The sequence below is a fragment of the Sus scrofa genome, chromosome 8 (assembly GCF_000003025.6).
Source record: "Sus scrofa isolate TJ Tabasco breed Duroc chromosome 8, Sscrofa11.1, whole genome shotgun sequence".
In the NCBI taxonomy this organism is placed as follows: domain Eukaryota; kingdom Metazoa; phylum Chordata; class Mammalia; order Artiodactyla; family Suidae; genus Sus; species Sus scrofa.
This window is the reverse complement of record NC_010450.4, coordinates 76,476,741-76,500,032: the sequence shown is the minus strand read 5'-3', so window position 1 is coordinate 76,500,032 and position 23,292 is coordinate 76,476,741. Positions and strand designations below refer to the sequence as shown.

The 23,292-nt window shown below is 40.8% G+C and overlaps 2 protein-coding genes across 9 annotated transcripts in view; one reads left to right on the top strand and one right to left on the bottom strand.

The window, feature by feature from the left end:
- Positions 1 to 18,006, bottom strand: part of FBXW7 (F-box and WD repeat domain containing 7) — a 217,328-nt gene extending 199,322 nt beyond the window's left edge. For 2 of the 4 annotated variants that reach the window (XM_021101507.1, XM_021101505.1), the window contains exon 1: positions 16,903 to 17,056. The gene's annotated coding sequence lies outside the window, so the exon portion shown is untranslated. Of the gene's footprint in view, positions 1 to 16,902 lie in introns of all 4 variants that reach the window. The other 2 variants (XM_021101502.1, XM_021101503.1) reach the window with 2 other exon arrangements.
- The window catches only part of LOC110262137, a 101,687-nt gene continuing 96,548 nt past the window's right edge, over positions 18,154 to 23,292 (top strand). For 4 of the 5 annotated variants that reach the window (XR_002346728.1, XR_002346729.1, XR_002346730.1 and 1 more), the window contains exons 1-2: positions 18,154 to 19,287; positions 22,410 to 22,588. Coding sequence is in view for 1 of the 5 variants with exons in the window: in XM_021101511.1 (XP_020957170.1) it covers positions 19,217 to 19,287 (71 nt within the window). In the remaining 4 variants the exon portion in view is untranslated. The remainder of the gene's footprint in view (positions 19,288 to 22,409; positions 22,589 to 23,292) is intronic. The other variant, XM_021101511.1, reaches the window with a different exon arrangement.

Sequence of the window (23,292 nt, the reverse complement as noted above, 5' to 3'; positions counted from 1 at the left end):
CTTAAAAAGAAGGCAGAGACTCTCCTACTGGTAGCAGACAAACTGCAGGGAGACCACATGGCAGGGGAAAACATACATATATACATTAACACATGCTCGGTCAACCTTATAGTGTAGACAATCGAATGCTATTAAAAATAGCCTGCACTTCTACTGATCTTATTGTGTGCCAGGCACTGTTCCATAAATAATACATAAAAAACAAATGCATAGATGATAAATACAGTGTAGAACAGTGATTAGGCTCCCAGGCTGTCAAATCAGACTGCCTGGATACAATTCCAGGCCTACTACTAACTAGAGGTGGGATACTGAGCATATTTAACTTCCATGTGCTAAGTTTCCAACTATAAAATAGGGATTTAACAATACTTAACCTCAGAAGGCAACAGTGAGAACCGAATCAGTTAATACATACAAAGAACACAGAATACTGCCTGCCTGGCACATACTAAGCACTCAAATGCTGACATCAATATTATTTGTATAATAGTACCACATTAACATGCACTTCTAAGAAAGGCAAACTGTGTATTTGCCAAGGATAGTAGCTGGACTGTCCACCTGGCTAGCTTTATTTTTTTTATCCAACAGTATGAATTTGCCAGGGCACATTTAAAAATTACTACTGTATTTTTCACCTTAACGAAATATTTACAGGTTCAAGCATTGTGTCTGTGTGAAATACTAATTGAAACTTATATGGAGACATTAAAAGCTGATACTCTGGGGCTCTGCTACACAAAATATAGCTGTGAGGACCACCAAACCAGCATCATTTAGAAGAACGCCTGTTAGAAATGCACAGTCCCAGAGGACACAATGCATTTGGCCAATATAGTTTATGTTTCCTTTCCATGGGAGGGACACTATTTCAGGCTTCTTTTTCTTCTTTGAGTACTCAGTATTTCCTTTCCTGTATTCTTGCAATACTCCGTATTTCCTCTTAGGCTGCTGAATGCCATTCAGTCTTTGAACAGCAGGTGCAACACTATTTTTCAGGCTATTTTAAGGAGAAAAATAACATTATTTAGGCCATAGAAGCCTTTCAAAAATATGTTTATGCAAATCAGATACTAGGATGCAATATTCAAATCCAAATAAATATTAGTTTATAGTTAATGATGCTTGATAACCAAAAAAGTGTTACAAGCCACCAAGAAATAAGATTATATAACAACTACAACATGAAAAACTGATGACTAAGACTGGGTACTGCTAAGTACCCAAGGTCTTAATTAGGACCAAGTTCAAGGTCTTAATCTTTATATACAAGTACTTAAACTTCTGAAATAAGTAGTTTGGTGTCACCTCATTAGTATAATACAGTGGTTCTCAAAGTTTGGTCCCTTGATGAATAGTTCTCACTTATGAACTTGTAAGAATTACATTCTTGGGTCTCAGCCCAGACCTACTGAACAAATACTAGGTTTCGGGACAAGCCTCCCAGGTGATCATGATACATACCTAAGTTTGCAAATTACTGGAACAGTAGTTTTGGTATAGTAAATTTTCGATCACAAGCTTGAATGCAATTCCGCCTGATCAAGTTTGGAAATACACAAACGTTGGAAATGGGACACTATAATAATGAAACCCAACCTTTATGCCTGGAGATAGGTGCACCTATGACCAATCCTGTGAATTATGAAGAAATTATGTGATTTACATGTAATGTTGTTCGAAGTTACTGCACATTTACTTGACGTCTACTGTGTGATTACTTATAAACTCTGCATAAACAAACTTTTCACAAAACCACCTTTTTTATAAGTATGCAAACCTACACTCTACAAGGTGAAAATAAAACTTACTTGCCTGGGGGGAGGAAAAAAAGGCAACCTATATGGTAGATAATGTGAAAGAACACTAATGAGTCTAAGACTTAGAACCCTAAAATTTTCACATGATTAACTGACTCCTTTTACGCCCAATTTAAAATTCTTATTCATCGAAATTCAGTTCCATTCAGGCATTTTTCATCTTTAATAGAACACCATTCAGCACACCGCTCTTAGTGTTTTGCTTGTAACTTTTACTGAAATTTTACAAAAGCACTGAATTATAATCCTGGAAGGAGCAGAGTTCAAATGTATATTAACTATGGTTACTAATACAGTATTTAAAATTCAACCAAGAGGAAAGAGAAAATCTTTCAGGAAACTTTTTTAAGACCAATATCCAGGCTTAGCTCTTTTTAAAGTAACAAAATAAAATTTAAAACTATTTAAATCTCCTAATGAACTAATAATAACAGCACACAGATGTCAAAACTCTGTTCTCACTATATTTACTAAATGTAAAACACTTATAAATAAACTAATTGGGTAAGGAACAGTCCTGCACAAAGTTTGGGGAGGAAGGAAAAAGGCATTTTTTGAAATGATAAACACCATCTCAGCAAACAAAAATGATTTAAGAAATCACATAAGAAAAACACTCCACAAATTCCCACTGACTTAAATAATTTATATCTTAGAGACCAGCAAGTGTTGATTCTCAAATTTTCTTCTATACCTTCCAAGCATGCCAAAGCGTAAGTTTTCAAATCCTAAATGATGTAATTCTGAGGCTCATCCTCTAAAACACGAGTCTCTTTCAAAAGATTTAACTCTTAACTACAAAACACATTTTACACATAAGAAAATATTTATAAAAATCACCCTGCAGAGTACCCACTGTGGTACAATGGATTAAGAATCCGACTGTGGCAGCTCAGGTTGCTGCAGAGATTCAGGTTCAATCCCTAGCCCAGCACAGTGGAGTTAAAAAAGCCAGCACTGCTGCATGTTCAATCCATGGACAGGGAACTTCCATATGCCACGGGTGTAGCCATTAAGAAAAAAAAGAAAAAGAAAGGAAAAAAAAATCACCTTGTTCCATGACCTTATAGATTTTGCCCAGAGAGATATCTCCTACCACTAATATATATCTGGGACACCTGTCCTGATGGTGATACCAAGAGCAAGACTAAATTTAATAATAAAAAAATAAAAAATAAAAATTCAGGTTGGGGCAAGTAAGCTATAATACAGGTTTAAATTTCATAATTATCTTGTGTAAGGACATAACCTGGGGAACTGCTTCTCCATGAGCCTGTACAGGATGAAATCCTATCTTTTTCCCCTCCTATCTCAGTACTATAATTCTCAATACAAAACTCCTCCACTGAAACTCAAGAGGCAGCAGCACGCTGATTAAAAGCATCGGCCACAGAGTCAGGTGGATCTGGATTTGAATCTCAATTCCGTTGAGTTCAAATTCCTAAATATATGTTTATAGAAAATTCCGTGAATCTGTTTCTCCTGCCAAAAAACAGGCTTATTAGTACCTATTTCATAGGCACTATTGTGAGGAATAAATTAAACAATACATGTAAAAATCCTTGGCACAAAAGTGTGACATACAACAGATATTCAACAGATTTTCAATAAGAAAAACAATGACTGTGAAGTTATTAAGTTACCAAATTATCAAATCTATATTCTTGTCAAGCTTCACAGCCCTATCCTAGCTAATTCTTTATAAATAACCAGGGGAAGTTCTAAGGTCAAAAGCAATCATCACCAAAAGAAAAAGGACCAAGCAGGCAACTCCCTCACCCTCTTTTCTCCCATGCTTCAGTAGCCTCAGCTACATACTTGAGAGTAAAGACATACTCACTGTTGGGGCCCAAAGACAAAGGAGATCAGAGGCCTGATTTTACACTTGTACTTAATGACAGCTCATCCATGATGTTAGACTGATACCATACATTTGTCTTTCCAAAAAGCTCAGCACTAGAATGGATATACAGGTGAAAAAGAAACCAACCGAAAGCATCTTTCAGGCAGTATGTATTGGGCCAAGTTTCTTTACTGGGTCAAGAAAAAAAAGGTGAACTTAATGCATCACTTGTACCAAATACCTGGACTGTTTTACTTCTCAGATATGCTTTCCAGAAATGAAGAAAAAAGTTTACATGAAATCTTTATCACTAACTTTTGCAACTGGCTTCTAATTCACTCCACAAATATTCACTGAACACCAACAGACAGGCACTACACTGAGCACTTAGAAAAAATGGTAACAAGATAATATCCTGGTCTCATAGAGCCTATTAAAAAATTTTCCCAGTTTGGAGTTCCCACAGTGGTGCAGCAGAAATGAATTCGACTAGGAACCATGAGGTTGCAGGTTCGATCCCTGGCCTCGCTCTGAGGGTTAAGGATCCGGCATTGCCCTGAGCTGTGATGTAGGCTGCAGATGAGGCTCGGATCTGGCGTTGCTGTGGTTGTGGTGTAGGCCAGCAGCTATAGCTCCAATTAGACCCCTAGCCTGGGAACCTCCATATGCCATGGGTGCGGCTCTAAAAAGACAGGGAAAAAAAAAAATCTTCCCAGTTTGGTTTTTCCTCTCCCATTCATTTGTTAACATATGCCTACTATATGGCAGCAAATGTTAGGCATCTACAGAGAAAGAGATATTTACTGAAAAGATGAATAAAGTAAAACACTTGTCCTCAAAGAACTGATAGACCAGTAGAATAAAAAAATACAAATAACTATGTTAAGTGCTATAAAAGCACCACTATGGAAAACAGAATGGAGAAAACTAAATAGAGAACAACCATATGATCCAGCAATCCCACTCCTGGGCATATATCCAGACAAAATTTTCATCCAAAAAGATACACGCACCCCTATGTTCACTGCTATTTACAATAGCCAAGACATGGAAACAACCTAAATGCCCATCGACAGATGAATGGATTAAGAAGATGTGGTACACATACACAGCGGAATACTATTCAGCCATAAAAAAGAACAAAGTAATGCCATCTGCAGCAACATGGATTCAACTAGAGATTCCCATACTAAATGAAGTAAATCAGAAAGACAAATACCCTATGATATCACTTTATATGTGGAATTTAAGATATGGCACAGATGAACCTATCTACAGAACAGAAACAGACTCACGGACATAGAAAATAGACCTATGGTGGCCAAAGGTGGGGGTGAAGTGGGATGGATGGTGGTTTGGGGTCAGTAGATGTAAAGTATTACATTCAGAATTGATAAGCAATGAGGTCCTACTGTATAACACAGGGCACTATATCCAGTCTCTTGGAACAGATCATAATGGAAGACAATACGAGAAAAAGAATGTGTATATATATACATACATATATGTATGACTGGGTCACTATGCTGTACAGCAGAAACTGACTCAACACCATAAATCAACTATACCCTAATAAAAAATAAATTTAATTTTTTAAAAAGCACTATAAAAGCCATACAGATACTGTGGGGTAACCTGAAGAAAGAACTAACTCAACTTCACATTAACCAAGACAGGCTTCCTAGAAGGGATATTTAAGTACAGCCTTGAGAGATAAATGTTTCATAGACGAAAGGAAAAGAATACTCCAGGCAGAGAAAACAGCAAGGTACAGAGACATACCTGAAAGTATATACATGCACATAAGCACACAAAAAATATGCATTAAATATACACATGTTGCATACGAATGGATATACAGTCAGTTTCTAGATACAAGTGAAGAAAGTCAGTATTCATATAGACTCTAACTGGCATAGTACCTTACACCATGAAGAAAATAACCAAATGAGAACAACTTAATGACAGAGCAAGGTCTCCCAACCTGAGCACCACTGACCTTTTGGACCAGATAATTCTTCAGGGCTGTACAACGTTCATACCCACTTGATACCAGCAGAACCCTCACACACACCTTTCCCCCAGCTGTGACCATCATGAACACCTTCAGATGCTACCAGATGTTCTAGGGGGCCACTGCCATGTGCCAGGCAATGCTGTATGCTTCTCATTTATTATCTCATTTAATCTAACAACATAATACTCGTGAGGCAGTTATTATTTTCCCCACCTTACAAATAAAAACACTGTGGCCAAAGGTTAAACAACTTGCCAAAAATCTCACAACCGGCAAGTGTGGTAGCCCATGCTAAACCCGCACAATGGGGCTTTAGTTCTTGCTCTAATCACCGATCTGTTGTCTCTTATTCATGCTTCAGCCTTTTTCATTGATACTTGAAAACTTGGTATCTTGAATCTTATCTAGAAGTAAAAACTAAAATTATCCACACAAGTGGAAGTTAAAAGACTCCCAACCTCAATTCAGGATAAACTAACAAGCATTTTTCAAGTACTGACTATACATATGCCCAGTACTTTAGCAACTATAGTGATGCAAAGAAAAGAAAACTACATTTATAAAATGATCATTATACAACTACAGATGTGATAAATTCATTTAAGTAATTTAAAAAAATGAAAAAGAAAAAAAAAAAACAAAAACAAAAACAAAGACCAATCAACACTCAGCCTTTATGAATGGAATGCAGAGTGGGCCGGGGCAGGAAGAATCAGTAGGCTGGGGTGGGAATGATCAGGTCCCCACTCAGGTCTGTAGCATGGGGATATAAAAGCAACTGTAAAGTGAAAAAAAAAAAAAAGAATCTGCTTCAGGACCTTCTCCACACATTATCTCTCTGAAATCTCATGACATCCCTGTGAGATAGGTATTACCTTTTTTTTCAAGTGAGGAAGCTAAGGTTCAGAATAGAAAAGTGGGGGAGTTTCCTGGTGGCTCACTGGGTTGATGATCTGTTGTCACTGCTGTGGCTTTGGAACTTCTGCATGCTGTGGGTATAGCCAAAAACAAACAAACAAACAAAACACACCTAAAACAAACAAAACAGAAAAATGGTGCATGACCTAACAAGGCTTACAATTTAATTGAAAATACACGAATAACATTTTTTTTAGGAGTTTCCATTGTGGCTCAGCAGTAACACACCCAACTAGTATGCATGAGGACGAGGGTTTGATCCCTGGTCTCACTCAGTGGATTAAGGATCCAACGTTGCCGTGAGCTGTGGCGAGGAGCAATACTTCTGTAAACAATGTGAAACAGAAGCATGCAGACTCAAAGGAAAGATCTGTAATAGCCAATTTAAGCAGGAGGCCAGGGAAATGGTGAGAAGTAATAAGTCTGCCTTAAAACTAAGATTAACCAGTAGCTAGAGACAACGAGACTAGTCTGTGCTTATGGGGTGCTCCTGCCACAAACAGAAGCACAGGAGCAACAGGAACAAACACAAAAGATCTACAAATGAAGACGGAAAGGGCTGCTTAATGGATGCTTCGACATATGAAGTCACACACCAAATTTCGTAAGATAGTGATGGCTTATCCACTTTGCTTTATGTATCTTGTCTCCTGCAACCAGAATGTAAGTTTCAAGAGGGCAGAGATTTTTATGGTCTGGTCACTCATGAGATCAATGCCTGGCACAGTAAATTCAGTCAATATCTGAAAGCAGTATTCTAAACAGTGACAGTCAGTAAATATCTGAAAGGCAGTATTCAAAACAGCAACATATTCAGAAACAAAGGTCACAAAAGCCTTCAGCATTCAAAAAATAAAAAAAAGCAACCACACAGAAATAACAATAATATTGTAATATTTATTATTATTGCAACAACTAACATTTATTGAGCACTAATTCTGAGCCAGACACTGACCCACTATCTCAATCCTCTTAATTCCCCTATGAAAGAGGTAGGTACTGTTATTACCATCCCAGTTTTACAGGTTCACCCAAAGAATAAATAACCTTCGCAAGGTCACAAAGCAGCACAGCTGGAACCCAGGCCCATCAACTCCAAGGCTTGCTTCTTAGTTACTATGTCAAACACATACAAGTATCCTTCTTAGGTAAAGCTAGGGAAACATGGCCAGTGGGGAAAGACAACAAAAAAAGAAAAAGAAACTCCAAAGGAGTCAAAAAAGATATGTCCGCCCCTTCTCCTAGCAGGTACTGTGGAAATTTTCCTACCCCAGGATACCCCAGATATCCTATACAGATTACCTATACAGATTAAAACTTCAGTGGTTAAGAATCCAGATGTTTCCAGTGGGGGGAAGAGATTGTTAGTGATCGTGATCCAAAACATCAGCATCCTATGGATACTGACCAGTTTTGCACCTGTCGTACATTTACTTCAACATCTTTGACTGCCTGTGTAAAAGGCTCTTTTGATTCTGTGCAGGAGTTTGTACTACCTTCTTGGTTCCCTCATTAATGAAATCTTTGACACATTCATTTTAAAAAAATAAGAAGAATCCAGATGCTAAAAATCTAGGAACTAAGGTCAATCATCTAATTGCAAACATCTAGGTGGACTCATCTAATCAACATTTCAAAGGGTGGTAGATAACAGGTGGTAACACCCCAGGTCCACAACCCAAAGAAACAACAGGGTGTGACCTCTGACTAAGGCCGACCTCGAAACTTCAGAAGTCATTCTCCCACATGGCACAGCCGCTTTGCTTCCCTCCTCTGCTCTGCGTGGCCCTCCCTCCTCTGGACACTCCAGCTCTCCACTGCTGCTAAGTGGCCTTTACAAAAACTCCAAAATTCCATTTTTCCTGCTACTAAGTTAAAATCTTTATATTTCTCTAAGGAAAAAATTCCCACCTGTGTAACACTCAGGTAGAAGAAGATTCCCCACTCATTACAGCAGCATTCCGAAGGTTACATCATCAAACACATGAGAGTCAATGAAGAGACCACCAATCGTGCAAAAGAAAGCTGATGACCTATATCTTTTCTTATATAACCTTTGGCTATTACATACATAATAAATGAGCAGGAAGAAATTAAACTCACTAGAGAGACCAGGCTCTTTTCGCATCTAGCCAGTAACCTATTCATTATTACTATTACACTTTCTGAAGAAAATCTCTAAAATGGAAAGAAGCCTAACTTCAGAAGTTTAACTCCAATCACTACCAACAAAGACAAAATATTAAATTTGTTTAAAAACTAGAATACTCCTTAAATTATATACTTAACCAGAGAACCACTGACATATGCCAATCTAATTTCTGCATTTACACCGGGTCTAAAGCAAATCTGCATTAAAAGAAGTTAGAGAATGAGAACAAGAGTTGGCAAGATAAACAGTGCTAAGAAACATATCTCGATCCTTTCTTTCTGACTTTGGATTTTTTTTATACACTTATCTTAAATATACAGTTCTATTAAATAAACAGACTGTGAAGGCATAGCCAAATTGTTCTCAAAATAGAAATACTTTCCAAATACAAAAAAAAAAAGATCAAGAAGCATTTATTTCTTGAATTGGCCAACAGAGCCAAATTTGAAAGAAAAGTTATTTCTGAAAACTGATCCTGTATTTAATAAATATTAAGCACAAAAAGGGAATATCCAACTCTCTCTCCCTCTCTCCTCATTTTAGGAAAAGGAGAAAACTAAACAAAATGACCTAAATAAAATTCCTTCAATCTGAATCTGAGATGTAATGATACAAATAAAATTTAGTAAACATCTTCCTGATTTTTTTTAAGCTTCTTATTTTCAAGCTTTAAAGAGACAGTTAAAAGACTTGATAACCCATTATATCTTGATATTTCTAAATGGACAATTTCAACCACAGTCACTTTCAGAGATAATTATTCAAAAAAGATCTTCCTAATCTAAGCATTCTTGGGGTCCTTGGAGATTAATTCAAACTCAGTTATGTTTAAATCAGTTTTTCTTTTCTATAAATAATAAACATAGCAATCCTGCCATATTCTCTACTTTTTAAGTTTTTTTTTAATAAAGTATTAATTAATGAATCATACACTGGTTCCCATGCTTTTGAAAACCCTGCAGAATTACATCAGTATTATTTGTCAAACTCAAGTAATGAATTTAAGTGCTGGGCAATATAAAGCCTGACTTTAGCTTTCTATGTCACAGTTTAAAAGATTTTAAATTTAACATGGTTACAATGACATTACTATCTGCCAAGCACTGGAAGAGCTCTGCCTAAGTTTAATACTATCTCATTTAATCCTAACAACGCTGTTTACCCCACCAAAGGTGACTAAGAAGATAAGTAAAAAGATAAGTAGCTTGGTCCCAGGCCACACAGTTAAGAAATGTACTGCCTAACTAATGAGTCTTCTGCCTCATAGCATGAATGTATTTTAGGAGGGAAATAAGAAATAAATTAGCAACCTGTTGCTGGTTCCAGGTATGCATAATACTTTCAACCACTAGGTGGTTATAAGTTACTCACTATTATCAGTGAGGCAAATCCTTCTCAGACCTAGAGGGATGTCATGCAAAAGCCTATTTCACTACCCCTTTCACTACCCTAAAAAAGCATACCATCCTAAAAGTCTCGTAAGATATATACTTTCTTTCAAAATCACACTAGAAATTTGTTTTGACACTTCACATTTGGCCTAACATATACTGACGGGTTCAGTATCTCAACCTACAGTGACCTAACTCAAAAGAAAGGCTAAGTGGCATTACCAATATATTGCACCATATCTTTTATTATTTCCTAAATTCCACAGTAGTCACACAGAAAGGAGCATCTAGCACAATACACGTATACACTGACAAGTACACAGCACATGCCTAAAGCCACCTAGATGCCCAGTAGCTAACCCTCAGCTGGAAAAAAGGGGCAGAGGTGACACAGAAAAGAGCAGAAACTGCACCATATCTAACTGACCTACTAGTTATCCCTTAGGTGATGGGGAAAGAGCAAAAGATAAGACACTCAAGCAATAAGGTCTCCTGCACATTTTTGTTTATTATTTTTCAACTACCTGCACTGCAGGATAATGCAATGCAAGCATGGGGATGTTCTTATTGTCTCTCTTTTTTTTTTTTTTTTAATGGGCTGCCCCGAAGTATCTGAAAGTTCCTCACCTAGGAGTCGAAGCAGAGCTGCAGCTGCTGGCCTACATAATAAACACAGCAATTCCATATCCGAGCCGCATCTGTGATCTACACCACAGTTCATGACAACGCCAGATCCTTAACCCACTGAGCAGGGCCAGGGATTGAACCCACATCCTGATGGATACTAGTCGGGTTCTTTACCACTGAGCCACAAGGGGAACTTGGCTTTTATATTTCCTTGCATTAGCTTTACAGTTTCAGAGAAATCAACTGTTACTCAAAACTTTTTAAGGGTACACTTGAGAAAAACTGTTTTAGTTAATGTGTCATTCAAGTACAGATGCTCCCTCAAATGTATTCCAATTCTAAAGGTAGAAGGAAATTTTAAATAAACTTGTGCGTAAAAGTATAATTATTAGAAAACATATATTCCACAGTATTCAGGAAATAGAGTGGAGATGTAGAAAATACCCTCTGAACACACTGTGAAGGAGATCATGAAATGGTATTAATGAGGTATCACCAGAAAGCAGTGAAAATCTGAAACCACATTAAGGCATATGACAGACGGGTTTTATACTGAGTGGGAAAAAGTTTCAAAGTAGAAAGGTTTAAGAGCAAGAGTTCATTACTGGAAAACAACTGTGCTCATCTGTTTGTAATGACAACTCAGCTACATCCCACCCACCACCCTAAAAAAACCTAATACATCACTCTTTTCCCTAGTCCACTGAAAGTGTCACCAATACAGAATATTTCTATTTGGAATAGTTGCAGATATGAGTGAATACTTTGTGTCTTTTAAATCATCACCCATCCTTAGGCTTGAGAATAAGAAATGACTGAAAGGCAAAAAAATAAAAGGAATTCTTTTTAAAAAAAAAAAAAAAAAAAGCAAGGAAAGAATCCTCTGCTAATGAACAGGAAAGCAACTTCACAGGGACCTTCTTTCTAAAAGGTATATGAAAACTGTCAGGTTTTATAAAATTGCCAGCCTCCTTTTGAAGGGAAAAGGAACTGAAGTATCAATTACATGCATAGAAATACTATTGGAAACTAACTAAAAATGGTCAAGACTACAAGAGTAACCTCTTCTCCTGCCATCAACAGAGGAATCCTGAGATAAATAAGATGTATGAAACCAGGACAAAAATATACCATCATCCAGTGAACGGTATTTGCTGACATATGAAAGAAATGTTTTGATGTTAGCTGTGACGTAAAATCACACAAAGCGAATTATCCCTTCTAAACAACACATCTGAGATGGATTCACCTAAGAAATACATTTACCTGCAAGAACATAGCAAAGCTTTTTAAAGTACACATCTAAATGATGTAAGTAATCTGTTAAGATAGAACACCTGAAATTAACAAAACAAAAATTGTGAAGCCAATAATTCTACACCCTGAATTGGTCATTGCAAGAGATCAAGAATCGAAAGTATCAAATCTTAATGTTCCTATAGTTTGATATTTTCACCTGATTCAAACAAGCAAAAAACAAATTTTACATCTAAATTAAATGCTTTACAACTTATTTTCAGAACCTTTCAAAATTATACCCACAAGATTTTTCAAAGGTACTTTTGTCAATGATACAGAGTTAGTATATCACAATATGGTGTCTTATATGGTATGGTATCTTTGAATAAGAAATGCAAGAAGTCCCTACTTTTCATTTCAGCTGCATCCCTTTATAAGTGGCACTGCCCCAGCTTACAGTCCACAGTTTTTCATCATTACAGAGGCAAAAAGATCCGAACAGTAGACTCTATGCTTCATGCAGAATCATTTTAAGACACCCCCCAAGGAATACATCTCAATTAAAAAACAGAGACCATTTAAAATAGTGAGTCCAGGTTTGTAGTGGAAGGGAGTTCATACTGCACGATGGTGGACATAGCAATTGTCTACACCAAGCGTCCATACATTTCGAGCCAAATCCAACCCAACTCTTGTTTTTTTACTTATAAGGTTTATAATTATTAGAACACAGTCACATCCATTCATTTACATACCGTTTGTGTTCACACTACAAGGGCAGAACTGAATCGCTGAGACAGAAACCATACTATGGTCCACAAAATCTAAAATTTTTACTAACTGGCCCTTCACACATCAAAAAGTTTGCCAACCTATCTTCTACACAATGAGATGTGGGAGGCAACACAAGACTTCTTTAAGAACCATCTCCAAGCACAAGTAAAATGAATTACTGAGTTCATGCTGGGGGGAAAAAAACTGAACTGCTGCTAGCCTAGGTGTGGGCTTTGGGGTCATTCGCTGTTAAACACACAAACAAATGCACACCCTCAAAGCTCTGTAATCGCCCCATATCAACTTCAAAGGTGCCAAGGCAAAGCACATGAAGTTACCACTCCCTAATACCAGAGTCCTACCTTTACCGTCATCTGTGTTCATCCACAAAGGCTGCCCTCTAAAATTCATCAAAATCTGATTCACCTGCATAAAAAATGTTGTGCAAAATAGAGGGTAAGGAGAGAGGGCACCCACACAGCATGTATTCCAGATCCTAGAATCACCTTAGCTCTAGCTCCCTGTCTAAATAGCTCTTCCCCAGAAGGGTCTATCATTTGAATTATCACTCTTAAGAAGAGGCTGGGGAAGCTGTGAGGAAGGTGGTAAACTCAAACTAAGGAACACAAAAAAGTGTGGAGATACACATATACTCACTACTCACAATCCTTAGCTTATTAGAGTCAACAGTAAATGCAGGTTTCACCAAAAAAAAAAATATATATATGTGTGTGTGTATATATATATATATATATATATATATATATAAACTTCTAAAAAAATCAGTCTCCTAGTGTAAGTGCCAAGTTAGTTTTTGTTTTTTAATAAAAAGATTTATTTTTCCTTTTTCTCTTTTTACTGCCACACTTGGAACATGTGGAACTTCCCAGGCTAGGAACTGAATCAGAGCTGCAACTGCCAGTCTATGCCACAGCCACACCAGATCCAACATAGAGATATCCCCTCCAGTGTATGGGACACAAAGACACACACCAACCATGAGCAAGCGAAACAGCCTTTTTGACCAGCTATTCTCAGCCCCACTTTATCAAGTTAAAGACCAAACTTAGGACAGTAATGAAGGGCAAACTAAAAACATGAATTTGGTGAAACAGATCTGTCCTTTTATGTCTAAGTACCTTAACAGTGAAATCCCATAGATATTTGTTTTGAACTTAATCTCAAGGGACCTATATACCCTACCAGAAGCTTGTTAACTTGAAAAAATAATCATATGCCCTAAAACTGAACCACAAGCCATATTTAAAGGCCATTCTTTCTTTTCAACTTCAACTCCTACTCACTTTTCAAACACTGATGTTAAGGAGTGTCTCATACATTCTCCGTTCTTACTATATCTTTGCTAACTTTAACAGATTCTCCTCCCGCCAAGTAAAAATACTCATTTTTCTGTTCTTTACTCTGCATCAGCACTATCCAGAAATCTTAACATTTTGATAGACTCCCAATTCTGCATTTTCCACATATCTCTCATTATTTTATAGTCTTGAGATTGCATCTGTATCCAACATTAACCCTAAAATTGAATGACCAAAACAAAGTCCACTGCCCCATTTATGAATTACTTTTTATATGAAACCAATGGTGCCATACTCATATATTGGAAGCACCTTTTTCACGCCCCCATCTGCACAGGTCTCCAATGACCGTGGTATAAAAATGCTAGCTCCCTAGGAAAAAAAAATCCTAATCCAAGTTATAATGCCTCTTGGCCTAAAATACGATTTCTCCTCAATGGTCTAAAACTATCCTCTCAGGAACATTGTTCTCAATTGATTGTCTGCGCTGTAAACATGTATCCACACAAACACAAACTGACCCTAAACAACAACCTCCCTTTGTACTTCCATTAAGCTAACTTTCTAATTACCTTGTCCCTCACAGCCTCCAATTCCAAAAGTCTTAGACACCTTATCTCCACCCGCTCTTTTCTTCCTAAAATACACCTTCCCCTGGCCAGACACTCCAGTAAATTCTATAAAGTCCAACATCAAAGAAAAAAGTGTATGAACACATTTACATCCATAAGGTACCAAATAGTATTGGACATATAGTGGTCACAGATAAATGTGGTCTATTCCCCTAAAAGGAGGTATTGTAACTTGGATTAGGATTTTGTTGTTTTAGGGAACTGGCATTTTTATACCATGGTCATTGAAGAGCTGTATAGATGGAAGAGTGAAAAAGAAGGTCTACAATTCTGTGCAATTTGGGTTTCACGGCCTCTGCCACCTGCGAGCAGAAGCATCTCAAAGGCAGGGATCCCCGGAATACTTAGTTGTTTCTTTGCTACCCAAATAGGCAATAAAACATTACCTTGATTTTTAACCAATCTATAGCCAAAGCAATAAAAGTCTTAAAGTTAATAACTTTGATGGAGTATAATCTACACTCAAACTAACTTGCTGGCTTGTCTTTCCTTCCTCCCCCCAAAACACAGCCTATTCGGGACTAGATTTCTCTTCCTCCTGCCTTTGTGAAGCATGGAATACATGACTTCCTCAAGGTCACACAAGAACAGGTCCAGAGACATTTGTTTTTGATTCCTTGTCTAACATTATGCCCACAACTCAATAGTCTAATGTCAGAGTCTACTTAAAATAGATAGAATTTAGGGTTCCTAACAAAAGCAGAACAAGAACAAGGCAAATAAAGAACAACAAAACAGCTGAAGAAGTTCCAGAGGGAATCAAAGGGATGGAAGAAATGATTCTAAGACAGACAAAAAGAGTCAGGAAAGATGCTGGTAGAGAGGAACAATCAAAATCTACAAAACCAGGAGACGATGAACTCTGGTTTGCTCTAGCATTTGTCAAAACTCAAACTCAGGATGTGCCTTGGAACTTTCAAGAGACAGGTCTGGGTTAAATAAATGAACTGTTGCATAATTCTGGGGCTAATAAACTTGCAGAATTCATTAGTTGAAAAGAGAAAAAGTACCAAATGAAAAGTATTAGAGAACGTTTTAAGTAAGTTTACTCAAGATCCTGAATGTGAAAGTTAGCCTAGATAACCCCAGGCTTACATTCATTCCCACAAAGCTTCTCTCAGCAGTGGCTTCAGAGAACGTGAGCTCACGCAGTTCTCAGTAGAGTACTGTCTAGTTCTGTTATATAAAATCCACCCTATGCTTAACCCTTAAGGTCTGTACAAATATATGAAATGGTAAATTACTTTCCTGTCCCTTCATCTGGCACCTTGAGAAAATAACTAAAATACAAATCAAAGATTTTACAGACTTCACTGTTAAAATAAAGGGGAGAAAATCATTCTTCAAAGAATTACACATCAGAAGTTTCTCTTCATCAGGTAGAGAACCATGAGATAACCCAAATAAGCAAAGCTTTAGGTCATTTCACCAAATAAAAAAAGTGTTAGCAATTAGGACATATGCTACTCATAAGAGAAAAAAAAAAAGGCATTTGCAAAAAAAATGTAATAACTTTTACAAACTGGTTAAAGTACTCAATGCTCTCCCCCAAATGAACTGTGATTCCTAAAAACTGAGAATTTCCTCCATAATTGAAATCCCTTACGGTGTCCTTCGATACCCAAGGGCTGCACCCAGGAAATGAGAACCCGAAAAACTCCTGTACTGATAGGCACTGAAACCCAGCCTCTCAGAGGGGGCTGCCCAAAAAGAAAGGAATTTTACTTTCAGGGGTTCACGGAGGTTCCCACGTGGGAAACCAAGTAAGCGTTGCCCGGACACAAAAACTACAGCGCCCGTTCCCACCCGGTGTGCCAGGAAAAGGTAAGGTTACAGAGATGTCCTTTGTGCACACGTAGGCTCCGGCTTCCTCAATTTCCCTTTGCTAATTACTGGCCTGAAAAGTGCAAGCGTCCACTCTGGAGAAAGAACTCCTCAAAGAGAAACCTGAAAGCTTGCGTATGTCTGGTACAGAGAGCTAAAAGGTTACAAAGTCAGGGCTGCCTGATGCCTTCTCCCCGCGGGGAGGACTAAGATACCCTCTCCTGTGTGCACCCCCAACGCTCCCGGAAAGCATCTGCAACTCTCCGGAGGACGCACCAGCATCCTCCCCCTTTTTACCCCCTCCCCCGTCCCCGCCGCCCTTTCCCTTTCCCGGGCCACTCACACTTTAGAGATGAGCCGGGGCGCTGACCAAGTGAGCTGGTTCTCTTCCTCCTCGGGACCGATAGGGCAGTTGAGCAGGCTCCGGCGCCTTACAGAGTAAGAAGCGGGGCTGGGATCGCGAAGCCGGGCAGCCACCCGGGTCTCTCTTCCGCGCCACCGGGGCAGAGGCGGCGGCAGCGGTGGCCCCGTTTACCTCTGTTTTTTCCTCTTCCTGCGTCTCTTCAGGCTGGGTCTTCTGCCCGTCCTGGGCCACTTCTCCCCGGACAGTCACGTTCGGGAGGCTCCCGATTTGGTTTTTAAAAAGTTTACTCTGGGCGGAGACTGCGGCCGGCCCCCCGGGTCCCCCCCGGCCCCGCCGCCCTCGGGGCTGGGGCTGGGGAGGGGGCTCTAAGAACTCCTCCTGGAGTCCTGCCGAGGAGCCGGGGGGCCGGCGACGGGCCGAGGGAGAAGCCCCCCGAGGGGGCGGAGGGGAGGGGGGAGGGAAGGGAAGGACGGCGGCGCCGGTCCTGCTGTCCCCGCCGCCCCGGCCGCCGCTTCACATCGGGGTCCCCGCCCCCCCGGCCGGGGGGTGGCTGCCGAGCTGGGGGGCCCGGCTCATACACTCCGAGGCGGGATGCTACGGCCCCGGGCGGGTGGCCGACGCGGCGGCGAGGTGGGGGACCCGGCCGGCTCCGCTCGGCGCCGCCCCCGCTCCCGGCTCCCGCATGTGTCGCTGCGGCTGGGACCCCCTCCCTCCACCTTGGGGGTCCTCGCCCCGCGCCCCAGGACGAGACAGAAGCTCCGGCCCCTCCTCAGCGTCCTCTCACCACGGAGCGGCTGGCTAGTCCCGGCCAGAGGCAGCCGCCTCCCTGCCCCCCAGCCACCGGCTCCGGCTTGGGCTCGGGCTCCGGCGTGTGCAGCCGCTGCTGCCGGCCGGAAAGGTGAGGGGGGGAGAAGAGGGGTGGCGGCGGCTCCCGATGGCCCCGGCTAGGGCGGAGGTCTCGGCGGTGGCCAGGGCACGGAGGCCGGGTCCCTCGGAGGCTCTCTCGCGCTCACGATCACGGCAGCGGCGGCTGTAGCGCCCGGGGCTCAGCTCGCTGTCTCGCTCGCTCAGTGCGGGGCTCTCGCCTCACTCCAGAGAGAGGGGCGGGAGGAGAGCGGCGCGGAGCAATGACGTAAGTCACCTAGCAACCGCTCCCTCCCCCCCTCCCCTTCGCTTTCCGCTCGCAGCCGTCCTCCGCGGGCCTCTTTCCTCCTTTCCAACAACCCCGCCCCGGGTGCCACGGACGCGCGCTGATGACGCGCCAAGGGAAGAGGAAGTCGGGCTCCAAGAGCGGGTGGGTGCACCTCGGGCCGCGGGACTCGCCGCTGTTGCTGCCGCCGCCTCTACAGCCGCGTCAGAACTGAGAAGAGGAAGGGGAGGAGCCGAGTGGAGCCTAAGCTGCCGCCGGATCCTACCCCTGACCCGAGGGCGGCGGGGAGAGTGTGCTCTGTAGCGGTTTCCTTCCGAGCAGGTGGTGACTGCTCCTTGGAGAGCAAGGAGGAGGCCTGGGCCGCCCGGCTGCGGTCGGGCGCGCACCACCCGAAGGTGAGGCATTTGGCCCCCAGACGGTCCTTCGGAGAGCCCAGCTGAGCGAGAAGTTATCTTACAGCTCTGCCCGCTGCACCTGCTGGAGGGAGCGAGCGCCCCACCCTTTCCGCGGTGTGGAGCGAGACTCAGCGCCAGATAACGCGTGGTCGGGCCGAGCAAATGTTTGATGAATGAAAGAATGCCTCACTCGTGGAGTGCAGAGGAGTCCGACGGAAGTGCAAGCGCCTTGCCGACTGCGTAGCGTTGTCAAGATGAGCGTTGTCAGGCGTCCCTCTTCCCTCAGTCCCCCCGCCTCCGGAGGAAGTGGGGGTGCGGCTTGAGTGAGGAGTCACAGGCTGAGTCTAGCGAAACAGGAGGCGAATTGCCGGGACGAGGGAGGGGAGCCATCCTCCCGGAACTGTGGAAGGGTTTTTTTACTTTTTCAAGAGGGCGAATTTAGTAGCGACTCCCTTTTAGGACTCAGTCTTGCTTGTGGCTTGGTGCCTGGGAGAGCTGGTGTTGGCTGTTAATCACTGTCCATTACCGTCGTCAAGAAACGTTGGCCTGTGTGTCAGATAAACATGATTACTCTTTATGCAGCTTTTCCTAGAAATGTTATCCTGGAAAGTAAATTCACGTAAAAACTCATCAGGTTGAACGTAGTTCTCTAGGCAAAGAAATTTTAAAATAAAAGGACCAGATCCTCAGAAATCTGTCTTGAACCTGGCCTGGTGCATAGTGTGAGAATGAGATAAAAGCAGTAAGGATGAAAGGAAGCAGATTCCACAGTACTGTCTCTGGACCCTGGACACCGTACCTCCTCTGGAAGCGTCAGTGGTGGGTATTAAAAGTCTTTCCACCTCAAGGGCTGAGGAGCAAGAGACAGACCTTGGGAGCTCCGGGTTTCTGCCACTATTGCCACCAGCATATTCAAGTAGTAGGCCAGGGAAACTTTTAATAGGGCGATTCCAAGGGCTCATATTTTATTAAAGTGCTGTTTAGAAAGTGATGGGGTGGGGGATGGATGTTGCGGACGCAAGAAGAGGCTCACACAAAATAGCAACTGCCCAGCTACCCTTCATCCAAAGTTCTCAGGGTCAAGGTAACTATCCCACTTAGGCCACCCTGAATTTGACTCTTTTCAAGACCAGTCCCTGCCATGTCCTCCTTACAAATAAGACTCACAGGAAATTAGACCAGTAAGTGATGCCTCCCCCACGCTCCCCTCCTCCCCCATGACTACAAAGTAAATCTTTCAGAGGTTTGCTTCTCTTCCTAATACTTTAATGGACATGAAGGAGTAAAATAGATTGAGAGAATTTTGTAAAACAGCCCCTCAGATTTTAAGTTTGGAAGGATTTGGATAAAAAGAGTGCAAACATCAGACCTCTGCAATCCAGCCTCCAGAAAAGTGTGTGAGCTGGTGGGACTTTTCAGCAGCCTGCTCCATTTTCATTGTCGTTGGCTCCACCTAGAACCCTAATGCTGAGAGGCAGAATGGCACTGGGGAGAGCCCTTAGCCACCTCCTGATGAAGTTAGAGCTGCACTAGCTTACTAGGCAAAATCCACCCCTGTCACCACCCAGTATGGTAACTGGAGGAAACAGCTGGAACTGGTGACCTCAGAGAAGGACGTGCAGACATTTCCAATGTGGTCAGCATCGCTTTAGTTCTTTTATTTCTTATTAATCCAGAGGAAAAAAACAGCTAGTTCATGTGAAATTCAAAAAAAATCTCAAGTTTTAGGTAACAGAGTTCTTTCCCTGGTTCATCAGTTTGTTTATGATAAAGATCTGCTTCCTATGTGAAAATAAAACAAAGGGGTATTTGTGCAGGGTTCTCATACCCTTGAAGGTGAGCTCTTAAGCCATTTCATCAGTTTTATTATCCCACCTCAGTAGTTTTTATGGTCAAAGATTTTATAAGGAGTTCCCATCGTGGCGCAGTGGTTAATGAATCTGACTAGGAACCATGAGGTTGTGGGTTTGATCCCTGCCCTTGCTCAGTGGGTTAACGATCTGGCATTGCTGTGAGCTGTGGTGGAGGTTGCAGACGTGGCTCGGATCCAGCGTTGCTGTGGCTCTGGCGTAGGTCGGTGGCTGCAGCTCCAATTCGACCCCTATCCTGGGAATCTACATATGCTGCAGGAGCAGCCCAAAGAAATAGCAAAAAGACAAAAAAAAAAAAAAAAAAAAAAAAAAAAGATTTTATAAGCTAAAGTTTCTAGCAAAACTCCTTTCTAGAAATTCTAGCTACAGTATTCAATTACTTTTAGCATTTTTATTGTGAAATATACATTCAAATGCATAAAGCAGTTATTCAGTATAATGAGTAGTTATAAAAGAAACCTCCATGTGACCAACCAGGTCAAGAAATGGGACATTGCCAGCACCCAAAAGTCCCCCGGTGACCTTCCTAAACACAATTCAGTGCCTCCCTTCTACAGGGCACCATTATTCTAACTTTTGTGACCACCATTGCCTTGCTTTTCTCTATTGTTTGACCACAAACAGGCATCCCCAAACAATATATGCCCTTTCTTCTGGAACAACATATGTAGCCTGTTGTGCGTACTGCTTTTGCTCAACATCATTTTTAATCCATATGTTGTTCAGGTTGTTCCTATAACTCTAATTTGTTCATTTTATTTGCTGCATATGACAGTGTTTCATTGTAGCAATATGTTGTAATTTATTTGGCCATTGTGTTGTTGATTTTTATCTGAGTTGTTTCCAGTTTGGAACTGTTACAAATGCTGCTGTAAATATTCTTCCTATATGTATTCCATCACATCTCTATGAGTTTCTGTGTGATATATACCCAGGAAATGGTTATGTGTATTATCAATTGGCATGAATAATGCCCGGCTGTTTTCTAAAGTGTTAACACTCACACTCAACCATGTATGAGCCTCATTGCTCCACACCCTCGACCACATTTGGCACAGTCAGTATTTTCAGCTTTGCCAGCCTTGGTGGGTGTGTAGTAGGATGTCATTGTGGTTTTCCTGATTACTGGTGCTCTTAAGTCTTTTTCATATGTCACCCAGCCATTTGGATTTCTCCTCTTGTGAAGTGTGTTATTGTTTTCCTGCCTCATCTCTGAGATGCCCTATTTTCCAATATCCTTTTATAGTCCACATTTGAATAATGTATTTCAGGTAAGATAATGCTAGCAAATGAATTATACTTGGGACAGATTCTTTCCAAAATAAGCATAATTATGGTTTACCTAGTTATCTCTTATGAAGTTTGAGGATAGACTTCTTAAAAGTAGGACTATAAGACCATATTTTTACACATTCTAAAATAATGCTGTGCTTTCAGCTAGTACATTGTTGCTAGGCTCCCTCGAGTTGGTTTGGGATTTGTTATGACTTAGTTTCCCTCAGGCATGTGAAGTCTGTATTAATTCTCTTGAATCTGTGTAACTAAACGGTTGTTCATGGCTTTATATTTTATAGACAATTGTGTAACAAATTGTTTTATCAGCACTTTGCACTTTATTTCCAAGGTACATTCATTTTTTAAAACTCACAGTGGCCTTTTCTTTCCTCCTCAAGTTCCTGTTAAAATACATCATTTTGGTTTTTTTTTTGTTTGTTTTAGAGTCACACCTATGGCATATGTAAGTTCCCAGGCTAGGGGTTGAATCAGAGCTGAAGCCACCGGCCTACACCCCAGCCACGGCAACGCAGGATCCAAGCCAAGTCTACGACCTACACCACAGCTCTCGGCAACAGTGGATCCTTAACCCACTGAGCAAGGCCAGGGATCAAACCCACATTCTCATAGATACTAGTCAGGTTCTTAACCCGCTGAGCCACAACAGGAAACTCCTATTTTGTTTGTTTTTCAACACCACTCATTAATATCAAATACGTACCATCCATGTTTCTACCTGGCAAATTTTCCAGACATATTCTATTTGACTGTTTTTATCATTTTCTTATCTGTCAGTTTTTTGTTTAGAGTCAGTGATATTTTAAGACTGGAGGAAGATGAGACCCAGAGAAATTAAATGACTTACCCAGGGTCAGAAGAGCAAGTGAAAAGGAAGCCTGGACGCAGCCCCAAGTCTTCAAATAGAGCACGCTTGCTTCATAGCACACTGACCCTCAGTCTTCTGGAGAAGTGAGGTAAACCAATTCCCCTGCTCTATAAAGTGTTGTTCAGTTGTACACGGCAGACCTCATATTCTGCCATTGGGTAGGGTTACTTTATTTTAAGCCTAATAGCTTTAGGATCAGATTAAGATTGATATAAATAAAAATAAAAGAATAAAAATTTCAAAGATTAATATAAATACTAGTGCTAAAAAGGTGTTACATGAAAACTTGCTGTTAAAAAATAAGGTTTCCCTACTCTCCCCTACATCCGTTACAGCCAATCTGTCACCAGGCCCCATTGCCTCTTCAGAGAATTACCATACTTTCTCAATATCTGGGGGGAAAAAAAAAAGTTACACAAAGGAAAGCAGTGGTTGGTACTGTCATATGATGTAGGAAAGGCCCTTGGATTTGGTGATCACCTCCCTAATAATTTCAGAATGCTGTAAAAATATTGGAGAATATCAAAAATGACATTTTTAAATACAAAGAACAAATAAATCTAGAAAACTTGTCAATTGTTTAATGAGCTTGTCCCTGTGTGGCCTTGATTATATCTGGGTTTGCAAAATATTGATTTTAAAAACTAGATGGCTCCTAGTTTTATTGGAAAATAAATTAATAAAATAACTTTGAATCACTTGTAATATGTGATAATTTAACTTTAAAATTTCAGAAGAATCTTTAGTTTCATCATTAATAGTCATTAATAAGTATTTTTATCTAATTAAAAT